At 41.0% G+C, this 19,307-nt stretch overlaps 1 protein-coding gene across 3 annotated transcripts in view; it reads right to left on the bottom strand.

The window, feature by feature from the left end:
• Positions 1-3,556: 3,556 nt before the first annotated feature.
• Positions 3,557-19,307, bottom strand: part of LOC139594183 (sericin-2-like) — a 35,454-nt gene continuing 19,703 nt past the window's right edge. For 2 of the 3 annotated variants that reach the window (XR_011680528.1, XM_071435935.1), the window contains one exon: positions 3,557-4,975. Coding sequence is in view for 2 of the 3 variants with exons in the window: in XM_071435935.1 (XP_071292036.1) it covers positions 4,868-4,975 (108 nt within the window). In the remaining variant the exon portion in view is untranslated. The remainder of the gene's footprint in view (positions 4,976-19,307) is intronic. The other variant, XM_071435936.1, reaches the window with a different exon arrangement.

The raw sequence follows: 19,307 nt of genomic DNA on the forward strand, positions 1-19,307 counted from the left end.
TGTGTCATGCAAGGATCCAAGATCTCTGAAAAACACCTCAGAGATAAGCATTTCTCCAGCCTAAGGCACTCAATTTAAGTGAAAGCACTTCCAAAAATATATTATTTACAGCATAAAATCTCTTGAAATCGACTTTCATGAAGTTGGTAATCTCCACTGAATTTTAAATTATTCTTAAAAATTGCCTGCCTAATTTATCCTTTTCATCTCTGGATTCCCAGGCTGGAGAGAAACTCCGCATTTCTCAATAACTTTGAACAAAAAATGTTTAAAAAATGAGACTTTTTTTTTAGATATCTTTGGAATTTTTTTCATCCTAATTAGTTATGAAAATCAGTGCACATAATTTCTTTTTCTGCAGGAAAAAGATTTTTGGCAAGAAATGCTGTGGTGTGTCTGTGAGAAGGAGGATTTCCTTTTTATATTTTTCAATGGTTAAACCAGAATAAATCACTGAAATGGACACCTGCAGCTAAATATGAAATATTAATTCAATGCAGTAATAAATACAATCTTATTCTCAGTGGCCCTAATTAGAAATAAACCTCAACAATCTTCTATCACCATTTCTTATGCTTCACTAATATGATTCATTTGAAAAAACAGTCTATTTTCATTAAAAAAAAAAAAAACAACAACTGAAGCAATTAAGTGGTCTCTATTTACCCACTTCTGAAGCAAAAAAAAAAAAAAAAGTAGACCCAGCACAGAATATATAACCTCTGTTATTTATCCATTTTAAATTAACATAGAGGACCTGCTCCTGGTAATCAAAGAATTCATGGGAAAACAAGGAAACAAAAGGCAAATCTGCTGATTGCTCAGTGTGCTAAAGTGAGCTTGGTTTAGTTTTTTGTCTCCTTCCCTTTTCCCTTCATTCTGCAGGTAAATTACAGCAACTCCCACCCTGAAGAAGTTTAGAAGAGGCAGACCTGTTCCCAGAAGAACAAGTGGGCTCCTTCTTAATGGCCCTAAAATCTCTCTTTTTGCTCTTGAACTCATCCTCCCATGCTCCCTGCTCTGAAAAGGCAGGAAATTGTTAATCCTGCTTTTACCCAGGTCTCCCAGGGGCTCAGATGATGGAAAACATCATCTGATCATGTTTTCCATCATCTGAGGAATGATTGTGGAACACGTGGAGCTGAATCCAGGCAAACAGAAAATCATCCTACAATGTCTGTTTTTAATGGGAGTTCTGAATGTGTGTTTGGTGGGTGTTTTAATGGTAATATGTTTCTTAATGATGAACAAAAATGCAAAAAATTATTTAGACAGAGCTGACTTGAATTAAAGAGCCCATGGCTTTACATTTAAGTGGTTTATTCTTCTCTAGATGTAGATACATAGAACAAAATCCAGGGAGCATCCACGCAGCCCATTGTTTATGCAAAAAAATTCTGCAAGCTTCCAGAGGTAAAAGTATCTGGGGATAGTTTAGTTTCTGTCTTCAGGGCCATGATGGTTCAGCAGAATCCCCTGGTCCATATAATTAATTTTTTCTGACATACTTTCTCATCCTGTCCTTGAACCACAGAGCTCTGAGAGAGGATATGTTTAGATGGGATATTAGGAAAGAAATTCTTCCCTGTGAGGGTGGTGAGGCCCTGGCACAGGGTGCCCAGAGAAGGTTCCCTGGATCCCTGGGAGTGTCCAAGGCCAGGCTGGATGGGGCTTGGAGCAACCTGGGATAATGGAAGGTGTCCTTGCCCATGATGAGGAATGGGACTGGTTGATCATTAAGGTCCCTTCCAAGTCAAACAGTCTGGAATTCCATGATTCTCTGATCTGTCATGACCACAAGCTCAGTCAGTCTTGTGAAGGAGCCAGAGACACAGACATAGCCAACATCTGGGCAGGAATTGATTGCCAAGTCCTAAGGAATTCATTTTGTAAGTCCAATGGTGAAATTCACATTTGTGTCATAGTTGCCAGCATGGTGTAGCTTGATATGTTGTGTCTGTGTCTACACTCAAGTGTGAAGTAATAAAAAACATCACAAGTCATAGTTATTAAATAAATAAGTTGAATTATATATCCTGACAGAAAGAACGGGGCGATTTCTGGCCTGTAGAAGAGTCTGATCAAGCTCACTTTCTGCACTGGAAGAAAAAGAAAATGTGGATTTTTGAAATGTTTTTCTCTAAAAGTAGTTCAGTGGTAAATCCTTCAAACCAATTTTGGGGAATTTGGGTGTATTGTCATCAGTCCTTCAGAATGAGGAAATGAAATCAGAGACAGGAATAATGTATGTATAAAATCAGAAGTAATAAGATATAAAGAAAATGATCCCTCACTGAGCTTTCTGGGATGCTACCAGGATGGAATTGGTGACCATGCCAGCCACATAGGCAGACATGATATGAGCCTTAGGGAATGACACAAGAAAAGATTGCTCTGGTTATGTATTTTAACTCAAGTCAGGATCAAAATTGTTTATGGATTTTTATTTGAACAACAGGTAATGAAATGGCAATCCCAGAGCTATACATTCATAATCAACAGCAGCAATATGACACCTAAATGGCATTACTACACACTCAACAGCTGTTAATAAAACCTTATAAATTTCTAGAACCCTTTAATACCTTTTTGCAAAATGTTCTGAGCACGCACTCCCACAGGGTGTCGTTCACACACTCCCGCAGATCCACCCCCACACCGTGTGTGCTGCCATCACACATCCCCTCTCCTGGCTCTGGGCTCTCCTGCCTGCACACCCTCCCTGGCAGGGAGGTGGTCCAGCTCTGATGGCAGAACCCAGGAAATTCCTCTGGCTGCCCTGGATTGCCAGAGCCCCAGCCCGGGGGGCTCAGAGACCTTGGCATAGAGCCTAAGACCCCTGTGCCTTTGATCTTGACCCATAGAAAAATAATTACCAACCTTTATATAAAGAATTACAGGTCTAAAGAGTTTAAGTAGAATGATAGTTTGTCATGGGGTGAAAAATAGATTTTTGAGGTTTTTAGAATGGGGGCTTGAGGTCCCAAATGGAGGAATTTGGGTGTGCCCTGTCCTTCTTCCTTCTTCTTCCTAGCCTCCATCTTCTGGGTGATGTTGGCATTTTTGGATTGGTTTAGAGTAGAAGCTCACTGTCTAACATGGGTGATAGGTATTGGGAAGTTATTGTAAATAGTGTACACGTAGCTTTTAGTATAAAAGATAACACTGCCCCAAGGTTGGGCAGTGTGCCTCAACCCAACCTGCCAGACAGACCTCGGTGGGTTGGAGAAAGAATTTCATAGATAAGAAACAATAAACAAGTTTGAGAACAAGAACAGGAGAGTTCTGACTCCTTCTTTGACTGCTGGGATGGGAAAAGAGACTTGTACATATCTCAGAGTCACTCTGCCCAGCAGAGATTCCAAGATTCAGTGTCCTCCTGCTGCTCCTCACACCCGTGGAGACACCAACACCCTGGAGAGCCAGGGGTGCCCAGCCAGGCTGGGGCCCTGTGCCCTTCCCAGTCTGCTTTGTGAGGCATAAACACTGAACTGGGAGTGTGGTGGGGTTTGAGGGTCCCCAGGACGAGGTGAGAAATGAGAATCTTGACTCCATGTTTCAGAAGGCTGATTTATTATTTTATGATATTATATTAAAAATGCTATACTAAAACTATACTAAAGAAAGGAGACATCAGAAATCCAGAAAGGAATGATAATAAAAAACACCTGTGACTGAGCACAGTCCTGACACAGCTGGACCATGACTGGTCACCAAGTAAAAACAACCACATGGAACCAATCTAAGATGCACCTGTTGGTGAGCAACCTCCAAACCACATTCCAAGCATCAGATAATTATTGATTGCATTTCTTTTCTGAGGCTTCTCAGGTGAAAAATCCTGGCAAAGGTATTTTGCAGAAAATATGTCAGTGACATGGAAGGGTTTTAGAAAGGTGACTCCTGGTGTGTCAAACCCAGGCTTTCTGCTGTCTGTCTTCTTCTCAATCCCTGCATCATATCTTTCCCATCCTTAATTTTATGCCTTTTCAAGCTGACTCCTTCTTTCATCCAAAGTCTCTTGATCAAGCTCTGCATAGATCGTAATTTGGCTGATCATCACCATAAGGAAACCTTGTTATTTTTAATTTGCTCTTGACCATAACCATCAGTGTTCGGGCTCAGAGGAGAGAGTTTTGGGTATTCTGGCCACAGCCTGTTGTATTCACACCCCCTGAGTTCCTCAGAGGTGGGCTGGGTGTTTGTGGCAAGGCCTTGATGCAGAGGGGCTCTTAGGGGTGGCTTCTGGGAGAAAATGCCAGAAGCTCCCTCAAGCTCAACACAGTTCCAGGCAGCTCTGGGATCAAGCTACAGCCATGCCTGAGTGGAAGAAGTTGTTGATCCCCACCTACCCTTGGCAGAACCTCCACAGCTGTCATCTGGAGAGGAGGATGAAGAGGAACAAGTCTACTGGCAGGATTGTGAGCAAGGCTGGAGCAGCTTCTCCTGCAGGATTAACCCTGTGGAAGGCCCCCATGCTGGAGCAGTTTGTGAAGAGCTGCAGCCCATGGGAAGAACTCAGTCTGGAGAAATTAATGAAGGGTGGTCTCCCATGGGTACTGGAGCAGGGGAAGCACCTGCTGAGGAAGGAGCAGCAGAAAAACCATGGGATGCACAGGCCACTATTCCTGTCCAACCCCTTTTCCTGTCCCTGTTCTGCTCAGCTTTAGGAGCTATACAAGCTGTGAGTGAAGCTGAGCTCAGGAAGAAAGAAAGATAGGAAAAAGTTTGGTTTAAGTTTGTTATTTCTCATTATCCTACTCCCTTGTTATTTGGTAATAAATGACTTCTCCAGAGCTGTCTATCTTGTCCAGGCTGGTGATGTGTGAGGGATATTTTTGTCCTTACCTCGCCCACCAGCCTTTAATCATTGTTTCTCTCCACTGTCACACTGAGAAAGGGGGAATGATAAAGCATCTTGGTGGGCACCAGATATCCAGCCAAGGTCAGTCCAGCTCATGCAGATGACTAAAAACTGGAAAACAGAGACATAAAGAAAAAGTAGAGATTTTATTAAAGACCTTTTTAACTTCACAAAAATGAATGAGAACATCTTTCCAAAATGTTATTCACCTGAATGAAGAGAGCTCAGAGTTCTTGGTCTGGCAGAGCTCGATCAACTTCCCTTTATTTCTGTGGTTTATCTTGTTATTTCTGGCACCCTCCTACAGCCATTAAGTCAAATCTGATGTTGCAGGTGGGTTGTGCTACCATGGTGCTACCTGGTGTTATTTCTGCATGTAGATATCGTGATATGACTTTAACAAATGCGGCACAGATACCCTACTCACAATTTTTCTTTCACCTGGCATTCTGCCTTACTGATGCAAGTTTCATTTGTGGCCTTTTATGAGTTCTACTTTTCTCTCATATCTCCCACATCACCAGTGAATCTCCAAAGTTTTGAAATAATTCTTCCTTAGGTGTATTAACTCAACATATTCCAAGATAATTTTTGTTGTGTTACCCTTTCCTGGCTCCCAATATTGCTACATTCCTCTGCATTCTTTAGTTTTGATTTGCATGTGAGTGACCAAGGACCATAGGGTTCACTTAGCAGAGTTCACAGGTGCAGGTGGCATCTTCATCTTCATCAAGGTGTGTGCCTTCCCAAAATCCCTTCTGAACTTAGGCCTACATTAATACTGCTGTGTCTTTAACCCATCTAACTCAATCTAGTTCTTTATCAGCTGTTTTGCTTTCTCTTGTGGTATGTAGTTGATATATGAAATTTTCATGTGTTCAAGAAAACATATATTCTGCTTTTCAGTTACAAATCAATTAATTTGCTAGAGAAAAACAACTTCTTACATGTGAACCACTTTCCTTACACCAAACTCTTAAATCAATGCTATTGTCTGACCAAGGCTAAATAAAACTGACATAATTTTTCACTATTCCTGGTACTGGAAAGCTTTTTATTCAGTAGGGAAATTCTAACTAAGGAAAAGGCAATACAACACTTCTCTGTGAGTTCATCCAACAACTCTGAACAGTCTGTCTCTTGAAAATGAAAAGGCACCAGAAGACAGGAGCTCTCCTAACTGGGTGATTACTGTAGAGTGTGTAGGCAAACACTTTCTGTGCCAGTAAAGGCTGGGATTTTGTGGCTGTGCTCTGAGAAGAAACTCCAGTGAGATAACAGATGAGATGGCAGCAGGTGTAGGAGTTCCCATGAATAAAACAGAAGCAGCAGCAATAGAGGAAGGAGCTGAGCAGCTGGGCTTAGGTACTCCATGTTGTCATTCTCTCACTGCAAGATTGATTCCATGGGTGTCTCACTGAAATTATTTTAGCTGGCTAGTTGGATTTTCCCCTAGTTTTGTCTGATAAGTGATTTTCCTTCCTCGAGATGTGTTTTGAGTTTATCATGGTAAATTTAGGAAAATGGTTAAGTAAAGTCTTTACAAAAATCAGCAAGTTACTCAAGAGAAAATATAAAGTTATATTCCTCTTCCTTTGGAGATGGTGGAAGTACTGTGGTACAAATCTGCTGTGTGTACTGTGCATTTTTCTTTTCTTCTGTACTTCCCATTCATTCCCTTTTGTTCCTGGATGCCTTCACAGAAGGCTACAAAGGACCTTTGTTGGGTTAATTCTCTTTATCATCTAAACATGTTATATAAAAACAACTTCTCTGCAGGAGAGCCTGGTTGGTAACATGGTAGAGTTTGCCATTTATGTTATGTGCATTGTAAACTCTTGTCAGCAAATTGGATGCTAATAGAAGCACAGGAGAATCCTGTGTGTGTGGCTGAATTTCTAACAAAGGCAAACCCAACCAGTGGGCTACACTTAACTGGTTTAGTAACTGAAAACCAAATTTACTGTTTTGCTACAAACACAGATGCTGGTGCTTCATCATGAGTCCCTTTTACCCAGGGGTGAGAGAGAGGGGGATTCTTGTGAGTAGCAGCAGATGGCACTTCTGCCTGTTTTAAAGCAGTCTCATTAAGAGATGCCACTGAGAAAAACTGCACGGACTTCATTATTTTTTGGATAATGTGTAAATTTGGAGAGCATTATCAGCAGATTTAGTCATGCTGTGAGAAAAAAATAAGTATGTTCCGTGGTTATTTCCAAAATAAGGTGTCTCCTTTGCTCAATTCTCATGCCATAAAAAAGCTACAAAAGAAAGACAAGCCACTCTGGACTTCTTTATGGAATTACATAAAGTTATATTGCAAATTTCATGCATAACTTTTCTTAACTGCAAAGAGGCCTGTAAAAGTTTGAAAATATAAACTGTTATGAAATATCATGTTTTTCTCCTCTGAGAAAGAAAAAAAAAAGACAAAATTTTAATTCCAAATTAAATGAAGAATTTTCAATCCAAATTTCAGCTCAGAACAGTATTACTGTTTTTATTGTTCTTATCAGCCACCTGCCATGTAGTCAGTCCATAAAAACATGCAAAGACTAGTCCAGGGAATGTGCTGAGGCTGTAAGAATTTGTTGTTCCTGTTTCCTGTCTTGCATAAGTAGCTAAGCAAAGAACTGAGCGCTTACTAATACCTGACTAAAAGCTCCTTATTTCCTCATGGAGCAGCAAATGGCTGCCCCAGCTAGAGCAGGTCAGGTGGGTAATGTATATCTGCATGTACTTCAGACATGGAGAGCAGCACAGGCAGCTCTGTCAGGGATATAAACAAGCATTTTATGTTCCATTAGTACCCTGGATTTTATTCTCACTTTCTCCAAGAGAAGCAGGCTTTGATACCATACCTGCGCTGAGTTATAGCCCATTACACTGAGAAACCTGAGAAATAAATTTGCAGGCATTCACACATCCCTCAAAGCACTCAGCTCTGAGGTGCTTCACTCAGCATCACCTTCCCTGCAAAATGCACTCAGTGACAAGTCTGCTGGAGCCCAGGAGAGATCCAAGGTGCACACAGAGAGGAAAAGGGAGAGCTGAGGTCTTTGTGTCACTGTCAAGGGCATGGACCAGGCTCTGCTCTGTGGGGCCCAGCAATGGCACAACGAGGGCAACAGGCAGGAATTGATGTGTAGGGGGATAGAACATAGAATGTAATCTTATCCCCTGAAGAGTTGCAGCTGAGCCAATTACTAAGGGCTAGGAGCAGGCCTGATGTTAACAGGCCACACCTGCAGCCAATAAGAAGCGTGTTATAAAAGAGAGAACATAGAATGTAATCTTACCCCCTAAAGAGTTGCAGCTGAACCAATTACTAAAGATTAGGAGCAGGCCTGACTTTAACAGGCCACAGCTGTAGCCAATAAGAAGAGTGTTACAAAAGAGTGGATTGGTTGGTTGAGGGGAACTGGAGTCAGTTGGTTACTGTGAGGATGAGTCAGTGCCTAGAGGAGCTGCATACAAGAAACATCAAGGAGGTATGGAACTCTAGCAATATGGAACCCTTGCACTCTAATGATAACATTTATGCTCAGGAAGTTTCCCCTGGACATGAGGAAGAACTTTCCAGTGCTGGGAGAGAGCACTGAAAGAGACCAGGCAGGGGGTGGAGTGTTCCTCACTGGGGATATTCCAGAACTATCTGGATAATCCTGTGCTCTGGGGTGGCCTTGCTGGAGCAGAAAGCTGGGATCAGATGAGCACTGTGGGCCTTTCCAGCCTTGTTTGTTGTGTGATTATACAGACAATGAGACCTTCCAGCCTTGTCTTGAAGGCCCCTCTCATGGGCTGTTCTTTCAGCCCTCAGCAGCAGAGCACCTGCATGTGCCCCAGAGCTGGAGCTGGGAATCCCAGAGCACATATTTTCACCTACTGCTGACCACCTCATCTTTGACATGTCCATTTTTTCATCCCTTCAAGTGGGGCAGATCTGTTTTTTTAACAGTAGTAAGAAAAGTAGTTAGCTCTGTAGCAGCAGGAATTTGTAGGAGTATCATAGAACACCGGAATCACAGAATTACAGAATAGTGTGAGCTGGAAGGGGGCCAAAAGCATCATTCAGTTGAACCCCTGTCCCTGCCCAGACACCCCAACAATCCCAGCCTGTGCATCCCTGGGAGCTTTGTCCAAACCCTCCTGGGGCTCTGGCAGCCTTGGGGCTGTGCCCATGCCCTGGGGAGCCTGGGCAGTGCCAGCACCCTCTGGGGAAGAAACTTTTCTTGAACCTTTTCTAGGGGAAGAACCTTTTCTTGATATCAGCCCAAACCCAGCAGAGAGGAGATCAGTGTTTCCTCCTCCTCTTCCTCTCATGAGGATAATTTATTATTATTGAAGAGAATTGATTCTTGAATTATTGGATTGTTGAAGAACTCAGTGAGGTCTGACCTCAATCTCTTCTCCAGGCTGAACAGGTCAAGTGCCCTCAGCCCCTCCCTAGAAGTCTCCCCCTCCAGCCCCTTCCCCATCCTCTTAGCTACCTTAAATCTTCAGAAAAAAAGAAACTCAGGAAATTAGGTGCCACAGAAAAGCAAAAAGTTTTCATTTGAAGCATTCACATGAAAAAAAAAAAAAGGCTTTTAGTCCACACAGAAATCTGAGAATTCTAACAAACCTAAACACAGGAGGTGCAAGAAATGAGGACCTAATGGATAATGTAATAAATGAAAAGAGAGAACCAAAGTTCTCACAAATGGAAAGGATAATAGCCTTTAAAAGAACTTAAGAAGACATAATATCCATTTCCTCACAGCCACTTTTATCTGTAAGAGAAACAAATCATAAGTTACATTATTTGGCAAAGAAATTTCAATCCTAAGTATTTTTCTTCTCTACATTTTCTAGACAGGAAAACTATGAAGAATCTTTATGGCTCTCTTTTATTTGCTTACTAATGTCAGTGACTTTTAAAGTCTTCTTGGAGGAAGTAAAAAAAAAAGGAGTATATTGTTCTTTTACAATATATAAGCAAATAAAAAAACTGCTACATGTGTCCTTTTATATCCCTTTTTGGGCAAAGAAAACTAATAAAGTTTAACAGCTTGCAGATCAAATATGAGATATTGGAATCCAGCCTTAAAGATGATATTTATTTCCAGCATTCCCAGGCCTATCAGTATACAAGGAGGAAAATGCAATTTGACATTTCTGCATTTGAATAGCCTTCATGGTTAATTAGGTTACCAGTATCACTGGCAGGGCTTAATATTGTCCCTCAGGAGTAGATCTTTTACCACACTGTGTACAAATGATAACCTTGAGTATCTATTTTATCCTCTTCATCAGTACTCTGCCATGTTCTGCTGCTCTACAAAAATAAAATGTGCTTAAAAGAACAAAGAGAGCAGTAGCTGCAGTTTTATCCAGATGTAATTTATGCTAGCTGTCTGACATACTGAGAGCAACTGGAAATTTAGAGATTTCTGAGTTAATCTCAGCTAATTCTGGACTTCTAGAGATGCTGGATCTTCTACTGAAATTTTACACAGATGCTTTTTCTGTTCTGTCTCTGACTCTCTCATAGTATCAGTATCCAGAGAAAGAATCAATCCTGAAAGTTATATCAGAATTCCATTTTGTCTGTCCAACCTGCAGCATGTACATTAATAAAGTCATGTTTTTCTTCCTCCATAACTTTGCTAAGACAGTAGACTTCAAGCCACAACAAGAGCATTTTCCCATTTCTAAATCTACAAATTAATTTTTGTGTTGTCTAAAACCTGCACCCTGACGAGACTGCACTTGGAATTTCTTTGTGCAGGAATTTAGGAAGTGTAAGTATTTTACCACAGTCCTCTCCTACACAGAAACCCACCAGAAATCAGAAGCTTCATATCAAAATAAGATGAAAAGTCTCTCAATATGAGGCAGCAAAAGACACAAAAAGCTAATGCTGTTTCCCTTTCTCCTGTAACTGCAGAATTCACGCGGCTGTGGTGATGTCCACAAGTGAAAATGGACATCCCTTCTCCAAGATTCTCCAAACCACTCACCTGCCACCTGGAGAGGACAGCTGGAGGCAAGAGAGTGGAGAGGGTGGGCTGGGAACAGTGATGAGGTAAGAAAAGGAATGCTAGCAGCACCAATAGTCATTCAAGAGAGTAAAAGAAATGAGTCACCCAGAAAATGTCCCTGAGAACAGACAGTGCCAGATGGCTCCCTCAGCCTTGGTTTCTCCACCAGGAGGAATCCCCACTCCCCAGCAGAGACTCCCCCTTTGCCCCACATCTGGAAATGATGGGGGCCAGTACAGAATAACCTCAGGGTCTTTTCCCTGCCCCTCCTGGCAAAAAATTAACCCTGTCCAGACCAGAACCAGGCCAGGACTTTTCAAATATGATGGAGAGGACTGTTAGAAATTACAGCTTATGTTTGTAATTGAGTTGAAGAGTCATAGCATTGTCTTAGAGTCCATGAATGAATTTAATTGGGCATAGAAATAGATCTCTAGCTGCAGCTGAATTTCTCTGCAGACAACTAGTAAAATAAATCATTGTTTTCTACTACATAGAATCCTCATATACTCTTTACCTATTTTTTTTTAAAAATTCAGAAAGAGCTTTAAATATAGTTTGGTCATCAGAGAATCTAATTATTTTTCTTGTCATGTTCTCGAATTATTTTCTGTTACTGGTGGAAGGATTGTGTTTTTTCCTTCTAGCTTTAAAAGTATAAGTCCTACAAAAGATTTTCAGTAAAGATTATAACTGTATTCCTTTTTCCATTTTAATTGTGTTTAACTGTGCTGTTCAACTCAGGAAAGTAAGCAGGACAAGACACAGGATGTCAAAATGTTATATTTTCTAAATAAAATTTTTAGGTTTTCATGAAAAATCCAGAAAAGTGGTATATTGCAAAGCACAGCAACATACAACAGCTTTTGGGTGTCAGAGTACCTTATTTCAGATTTAATAGTACTGAGGAAAGTTAGCATAAAATTCATATGAGCAAATTCGGTCCCAAGCTTTGTGTCTTCACTTAAGTTATGCTTGTGAGGATTTAATTACATTTTCTGCTGAGCTATCCCAAACACTTTCCTGGACTTTTTGTTCTTGAAGAAGTTGCTAAGCACGTTTTTTCCTTCACCAACCTCTTCATCCCCCTCAGGAAGGGCCAAAGCCATTAAAATTTGATCCATTAATTTTTTACAGTAAGTTAATTGATGGGATATTAAGGCTACAAAAGTGGGCAATTGCTCTCTACTTCCTCTTCTTATCCTCCAGTTGTCATTGCTTGAGAAATGAAATGCCTGAAAGTGGAACTGCCTGTTTCAAACCAAGCCCAGAGAATGGCAAGGGATCCCCTTTGCTTTAATCCAGCCTGACACTAATCAGACCTAACCCTCCTTCTGAATGCTGCATGGGAACACAGATGGAAGATTTTTCCAAGCTTGGATGTTTATCTGGAGCTGGTCACCACAGCTTTGGCAAAGAAACATTATTTTCTATTGATTTAGGTAGAAACATAATTCCACTTTTAAAGTGAAGAGAAAGTTTATATGCATAGTGTAATAACTGAGGGTTCAATTTTGATCAATGAGTAGAGCAAATCATGACAATTCCTAGTCTGTGTTTCTCCCCTACCCTATTAGCATGCATTGACATCTACTGATGCATAAATAGATTCACTTATTAAAAGGTTATTTTATGGTCTTATGGCATACATTTCATTTTTGTAGCAGATGGTGCTTTTTGTTGCTGATCACATTTGTTTCTGGTAGGAAGTGCAACACTATTGACATAAAACCAAATTTAATATGTGAAAATAAAATCAATTCCTGCATTCTGCATAGAGGTGTTAAAGTTCCCAGGAGACCTGGCTTTGTCTGACAAGGTACAAACTCAAATATTCTTTTTTTATTTTACAGTTATATTGCCTAAAATGTTTAATCATGGCTTTCATTTTAAAATCTGTACTTTCCATTTCCCCACAATGCCTTTGTACAGGTGAGCTGTCAGACAGAACGACTTTGGTGTTGCAAAACACCAAAACCACTTTGGGTGTTCCACATTTTCCTTCAAATCTTCCCCCCACCCAATTAAAAGGTGTTTTTATTCTATAAACCCAATAAGGAGTCAAACTTTCATGGACAGCATCCCATTCCAAAGGCTTCCCTGTGTTCCAGCCAGTGTTTTTCTGTGGACTGTGCCTGCATTTAGGCATTTAAGCTCACATACTAGAAGAAGGGATAAATCAAAACTTTACAAAAACCAGAAGAGAACAATTTACATTCCAGAACAAGTCCAGAGGGTACCAATTTACCTATGAAAAATGAAATCGGGAGACAGAACTCCCTGGTGCCAGGGACCAGCTGCTGTGGATTAAACTCTGTCCTGCCCTGTGATCCCCGAGGGGATGAGCAGGTGGAACAGCCCTAGGGAAGGGACCTGGGGATGCTGTGGATAAAGCATTGCTGACATGAGTCAGCAATGCAAACTCTCCCAATCCAGAAAGCCAAAAGTGTTTCCTGGGCTGATCCCCCAGTGTGGTTAGAGGGAAAAGAGGGAATTCTGCCCTGTGCTCAGGTGAGACCCCACCTGCAGAGCTGCTCCAGCCCTGGGCCCAGCCTGGTGAGGATGTGGAGATACTGAAGGGACCAGGATGGGCAGAGGGATGGAGCAGCTCAGCTGGGAGGAAAGGCTGGGATTGTTCACATGGAGAAGAGAGGACTCTGGGGAGACCTTATTGAAGGAGGTTTTTAGGAAGATAGGGACAGATCTTTGAAGCCCTTCTGGCTTTAAACCAAAGATGGGTAGAATCAGGAGAGATATCAGGAAGAAATTAGTACAGTGAAGCGCTGGAAGAGATTGCCCAGAGAAGCTGTGGCTGCTCCATCCTTGGACATGCCCAAGGCCAGGCTGGACAGGGCTTGGAGCACCCTGGGCCAGTGGAAGGTGTCCCTGCCCATGGTACTGGATGGACTTTAACCATTCTATGAGTCAGAGGGGCAGCTGTTATGTAAAGAAAAGGGAAAGTTCTCCCTTCTGCTTCCCTCATCCAGAACCCTCTTTTGTCCCCACAAAATCCTCAAACAGCCCTGCAAAGCTGTATTCCAGCTCTGCCAGAGGAATGCACTGGACCATTGCTTCTCCTCAAAGTGTTTATTATGACTAAAAGCAGAAAGCTTTTATCTCATCCTTTTTCCTTAGCCTCTGCTCTGCTAGTTGCTGATCTTGGATTAGAAATTTTAACACCTGAGGAGAAAGCTAACAAAGTAGTCCATTTGGGAATCAATTCTTCTTAAAAGGGAGGGCAGGTGTCCACCTGTTTGCCTCTCAGAATCTCTAATACCTCTGGGCTCTCCTTAAAACAAAAGAAAAAGTATTCTTTCTTCACCACTTTTACACTGTCCTGTACACAGATGCTTTTTCCCCTCCTCTTCAGTCAGCTGTTCAGAGCCTCACCACTGTTTTTAAGTTCTGCCTGAAGAGTATTCTTATCCTTCAATTTTCCACTTTTTTCTTACCCTTGGGATATTTGTCCTTTCATAGGCCTCTGCCTGGCAGAGAAAAGTGGTCTCTGTATAATGAAAATGCTTTGCTTTGGGACTATCTCAGTGCCATAAATCTGTGCACAGGCATTTCAGGTGAACTCTCCTTTTATATCCTATTGCACAAAGTCCAGCTGTTCTTCTCCATCTCCTCCAATAAGTTTTACTGTAAGGGTATCTCTTAAAGCAGGTCCTAAATTTTTTGTTAGGGATGGGGTTTGCTGTTGAACTCCAGATTTTATCATGTGTATTTTCCACTAAAAGCTAAATCAATTCCATTGCAGAAAACACTTTTTGAACTTATTAGCATGGATAGGTTATCTGCAAGATGGGATGATAAAATTATTTATTTCATAAAGTTCTTTATGGCACAACCTGCCTATGGTCAGTAGCTAAGTGCTCCTTGGAGTTGATGCACAACCTTTTTTGCTCTGCAACATTCATCTATCTACTAATTCTATCCAAATTACTGCAAGTTGCTGACTTCTACCATCATTTAAGCTCTTATATCTTTGTTTTTCAATCAGCTGTTATTGTATAAAATACCTTATCTTACACTGGCATCTGTCTTTCCTTTTTAGGGCAGTTTTGAAGCTGTATTTTTATCCAAGGTCTCAGTTTCCTTTGTGGGTACTTGCAGAGCCTGGTTTCTCATTCCTTATGAGGCATTTCCTTATTTCCAATGCTAGTCTAAGAACATTTTTTTAATATTTTCCTTTATGTAATGTACTGAAAAGAAAATGAGGCTTTGCTCTAGTTCTACATGGATCTACCTTTCAATTGATATATCTCACTTCTAGAGCCATAATAGATGCCAAAATGTCATTTACCTTCTTGCTGCTACCAGACATTGTGCACACAGCTGATGTATCATCCTTAATCAGTCCCAGCTCTTGTTACTGCTCACTTTTGTAGGTTTTTATTTTTATTTGTGCTGTAAAATTTGCATCCTGTAGTTCTGGTCTCCATCTCCATTTTTCCTTTCAGGGGGAATAGCCACACCCCATTGGATCACTCTGGAATTTAGGACCATGGCCTAGGGATGCTTTGCAGGATAATTATTTCCTTGCAGCTGTTTCTGCACTTCTGTCATCTTCCCATTCTTTCCCCCCCTCTTTTTTTTTCATTCAGGGAAATCCAGTGAGTCTCTCCAGCTGATGCCTTGGAATTCAAATGGCTAGAGATGTTTTGGAATCTATTCTCCATCCAGTGATGTAAAATACAGAATTTATAGCTCAAATAAGGCCTCATTTGGCCAAGTAGTGCCAGGGGCCAGAAGTCCATGATATATTTACCAGCCCAAAAAGTAGTCAGCAGGATTTGCTGGGACAAGCAGCCCCTCTGGAGTGCCTGTGTGGAGCACTCTGTGTCCTGGGTGGTTTGATGTTAAATTTCTACACCCAGGAGCTGTCACAATATCTGTGTTCCCCTCCTCACAACGTATTTCTTAATAGAAGGATAGAAATTATTCATTTAAATAACTCTGAACTTTAGCTCCCTGAATCCTGTTTATGACCTGTGAGCAGCCACCATGGCAGAATTTTCCTTTTTGTTCCTAAAAATTTCCAAAATTCCAGGTCCCAAACCCTCTTGCTTATTCCTCTGATTAAAGGGGTAGGCAGGAAGCAGCTCAAGCACAAAAAAAAGGGGAAGCAAGTGAATCTTCCTGTTTAAATCGCAGCTGATTAATTTAATTTGCATGTCCCTTGCCAAAGCACCACAACCAGCAATCTTCACTTCCTCTTGAGTCCCCGAGCACCAGCACCAGCAGAAATCTTCATTTCCACTTGAGTTCCGACAGAACAAAACAAACCATTTAGGAACAGCATGTGGATTGGTGAGCTGTCAGGTCACAATGAGTGTTTTGTTTGCAAAACATCCATTTAGAACCTCATTACCCCAAATGAGCTCCACCTGCACTCCATTATAGCAGCTTCATTCTTTTGTTTTTTAAAGCGGAGCTAAATTTCATCTTGTCTAGAATCAAGTCTGGGAAACTGAAAGCAATGGTGTTGGATGAGCCAGTTTAAATTAAGGTTTAGCTGGGTGGATGAAGCATGTAACAGGAGTAAAAATGTAAAAATGATGCTGTACATGAAATACTGCATCATTAGATGTAATAGGGTCAGAGGCACTTCTGCTGTCAAGTTTCTTCTGACCTTGCTCAGCTCTTATGCTGCAGAGATTTTTGTAAGCTCAATGTATTATTCAATGTTTTGCCAGGAAACAGAAATACTTTGTCTCTTTTGTTTCATGAGAAACAGATTAATTTCCTTTGATTTGTTAAAAAAACCCCTGAGGACAGTGAAAGGGGTCACTGAAAAGAAAGACAGGAACCCCAAGGGGTGAGCATAGCTCCCTCTTTGAGCAAGTCATATTTATCCTAGAAGTTTCAAAAGACAGAAAGTTGGTATTTTCAGTTTGAACCAACAGTTGTTTAGCAAGTGCTGTAAACTTTGCTCTTACTCCACCTCATTTTCCGAACACTTGCAGAGATGTTTAAGAGGCTGAAGCATTTTCACTTGTGCCTTGTCCTCCCTCTAGATGCTTTCCAACCAGATTTTCTTCCTGTCAGCTCTTCAGACCCTCACCACTGTTCTAATGTTCTGCCTGGAGAGTGTTCTTGTCTTTCCATTTTCCACTTTTTTCTTACCCTTGGGATGTTTTTCCTTTCCCTAGGCCAACTGCAGTGTTTTAGTCCTTTGTTGAAAGGTTCAGGGCAGTACTTACACCCTGCTAGGCTGAAGTGTTATTTTTCTGGAGGGTTTTTCAGTGCCTTATCATGTTTTCTTCCAAATCTTAAAAAAAAAAATTGATATAGTTTCATATATATGAGAGTCACCAGGCCCTGGTGACTCTCCAGCTGCCAAATAATTAATTATTCTCTGATCATGAAGTCATACAGAAACATCTCCCAGATCATTCTCTCTGCTAGTTTAGTCAGAGACAGTACATTCCCAGTCAAGTATTTTAGTCTTGGATAAATAAACATTATATAGGAGCCAGCATCACCATCAGGACACAGGATTCCTGTGCATCTCTACTTGACTGTAATCAAATCTGAAGGGCTTGTGTAAGCCAAGGGAAGTGACTGCTCCCAGAGACCCTGTACAGGCTCTGGCTAGTCAGCTTAATAACTACTTTTGATTATTAGTAAGAATATTTGAATTGCTTTCTTTAAATGTGCAGTCATACCCAATTTTTAGAGTCTTCCAGCACAGAAGAAATGAAAATTTTTTCATCCAAATGCAGCTTTCCCTTTCCTAATAAGATTTTTTGCCCTGAACTGTCTGTATCACATATATTACATATGCAAAAATTCATTAGTACAGGTTAGCTTTAAACCTGCCAGTCAATGCAAATTATATTAAATGATATGTGGTGGTTTATATATTTGAATTATTGCCACCACCAAATGAAAAAATATGCTACTTCAAAGCAGAGAGAGGACCCATGGCATAGAATAATAGAAAAAGAGCCAAAGGGTTTATTAAATTTGACACCTAATCTTTCCATCAAGCTTATAAAAATGCTGCTGTTCTGCAGTAGTGACCTAGAGCATTACAGCAGCACTGCTGCAAGATGTAGAGTTCTCAGCCACTGCTGTAAAAATGCTGTTTTAATAAAAATGGTGGGCAGGTGGCTCTTATTTATTTTGCCATACAGCCACATCTCTGCTGTGGACCATCCTGAAAAGCTGCTGCACTTCAGGAGGTGAAGCACTGTCAAAAATCTGGGCTGGCTACAATTGAAATTAGAGGGAACTTCACCTGAAAGCAAGAGGTTAATCCTGTGGTGTTAAAAATTTTGGTACTTCTTTAGCATCTTAACAGTAAAAGGTACAATCCCACAATATGCCACTGCTGTAAAAATGCTGTTTTAATAAAAATGGTGAGCAGGTGGAGCTCTTATTTATCATCTCTGCCTCCTGGACCATCCTGAAAGGCTGCTGCACTTCAGGATGTGAAGCACTGCCATAGATCTGGGAGGATGGCTACAATTGTCATTAGAGGGCACACTTCACCTGAAAGCAAGAGGTTAATCCTGTGGTGTTAAGAATTTTGGTACTTCTTTAGCATCTTAACAGTAAAAGGTACAATCCCACATGTGGTGGTGTTCACAGGGCTCCCAGGATGAGGGAAGAGATGAGAATCTTGACTCCAGGTTTCAGAAGGCTGATTTATTATTTTATGATATATGTTATATTTTAAAAATGATATATTAAAACTATACTAAAAGAATAGAAGAAAGGATTTCATCAGAAGGCCAGCAAAGGAAAGAATGGAATGATAATAAAATCTTGTGACTGAGCACAGCCTTGACACAGGTGGCTGTCATTGGTCATCAAGTAAAAACAACTCACATGGACCAATCCCAGATGCACCTGTTGCATTCCACAGCAGCAGATAACCATTGCTTGCATTTCATTTCTGAGGCCTCTCAGCTGCTCAGGAGAAAAACCCTTGCAAAAGGATTTTTCATAAAATGTGTCTGTGACACCCACAATATGCCACTGCTGTAAAAATGTGTTTTAATAAAAATGGTGAGCAGGTGGCTCTTATTTATTTTGCCATCCAGCCACATCTCTGTCTTGGACCATCCTGAAAGGCTGCTGCACTTCAGGAGGTGAAGCACTGCCATAGATCTGGGGGGATGGCTACAATTGTAATTAGAGGGCACACTTCACCTGAAAGCAAGAGGTTAATCCTGTGGTGTTAAGAATTTTGGTACTTATTTAGCATCTTAACAGTAAAAGGTAGAATCCCACAATATGCCAAGGTCATGGAGCCTTGTCAGAAAGCTGTTGCACAAAGACCCAGCAATGACTTCTGGGTTTAGTCACAATAATCTTGGAACTGTGCAATAGCTCGAGCTTTGTGCTCGTTACACTCATTAGTAATACAATGGAAATTGTTGTTTAAAAAGAACATTCTAGTGCTTCCT

Source organism: Agelaius tricolor, unplaced genomic scaffold, assembly GCF_023055355.1.
Source record: "Agelaius tricolor isolate 1412-34295 unplaced genomic scaffold, bAgeTri1.0.p SCAF_11, whole genome shotgun sequence".
NCBI lineage: Eukaryota > Metazoa > Chordata > Aves > Passeriformes > Icteridae > Agelaius > Agelaius tricolor.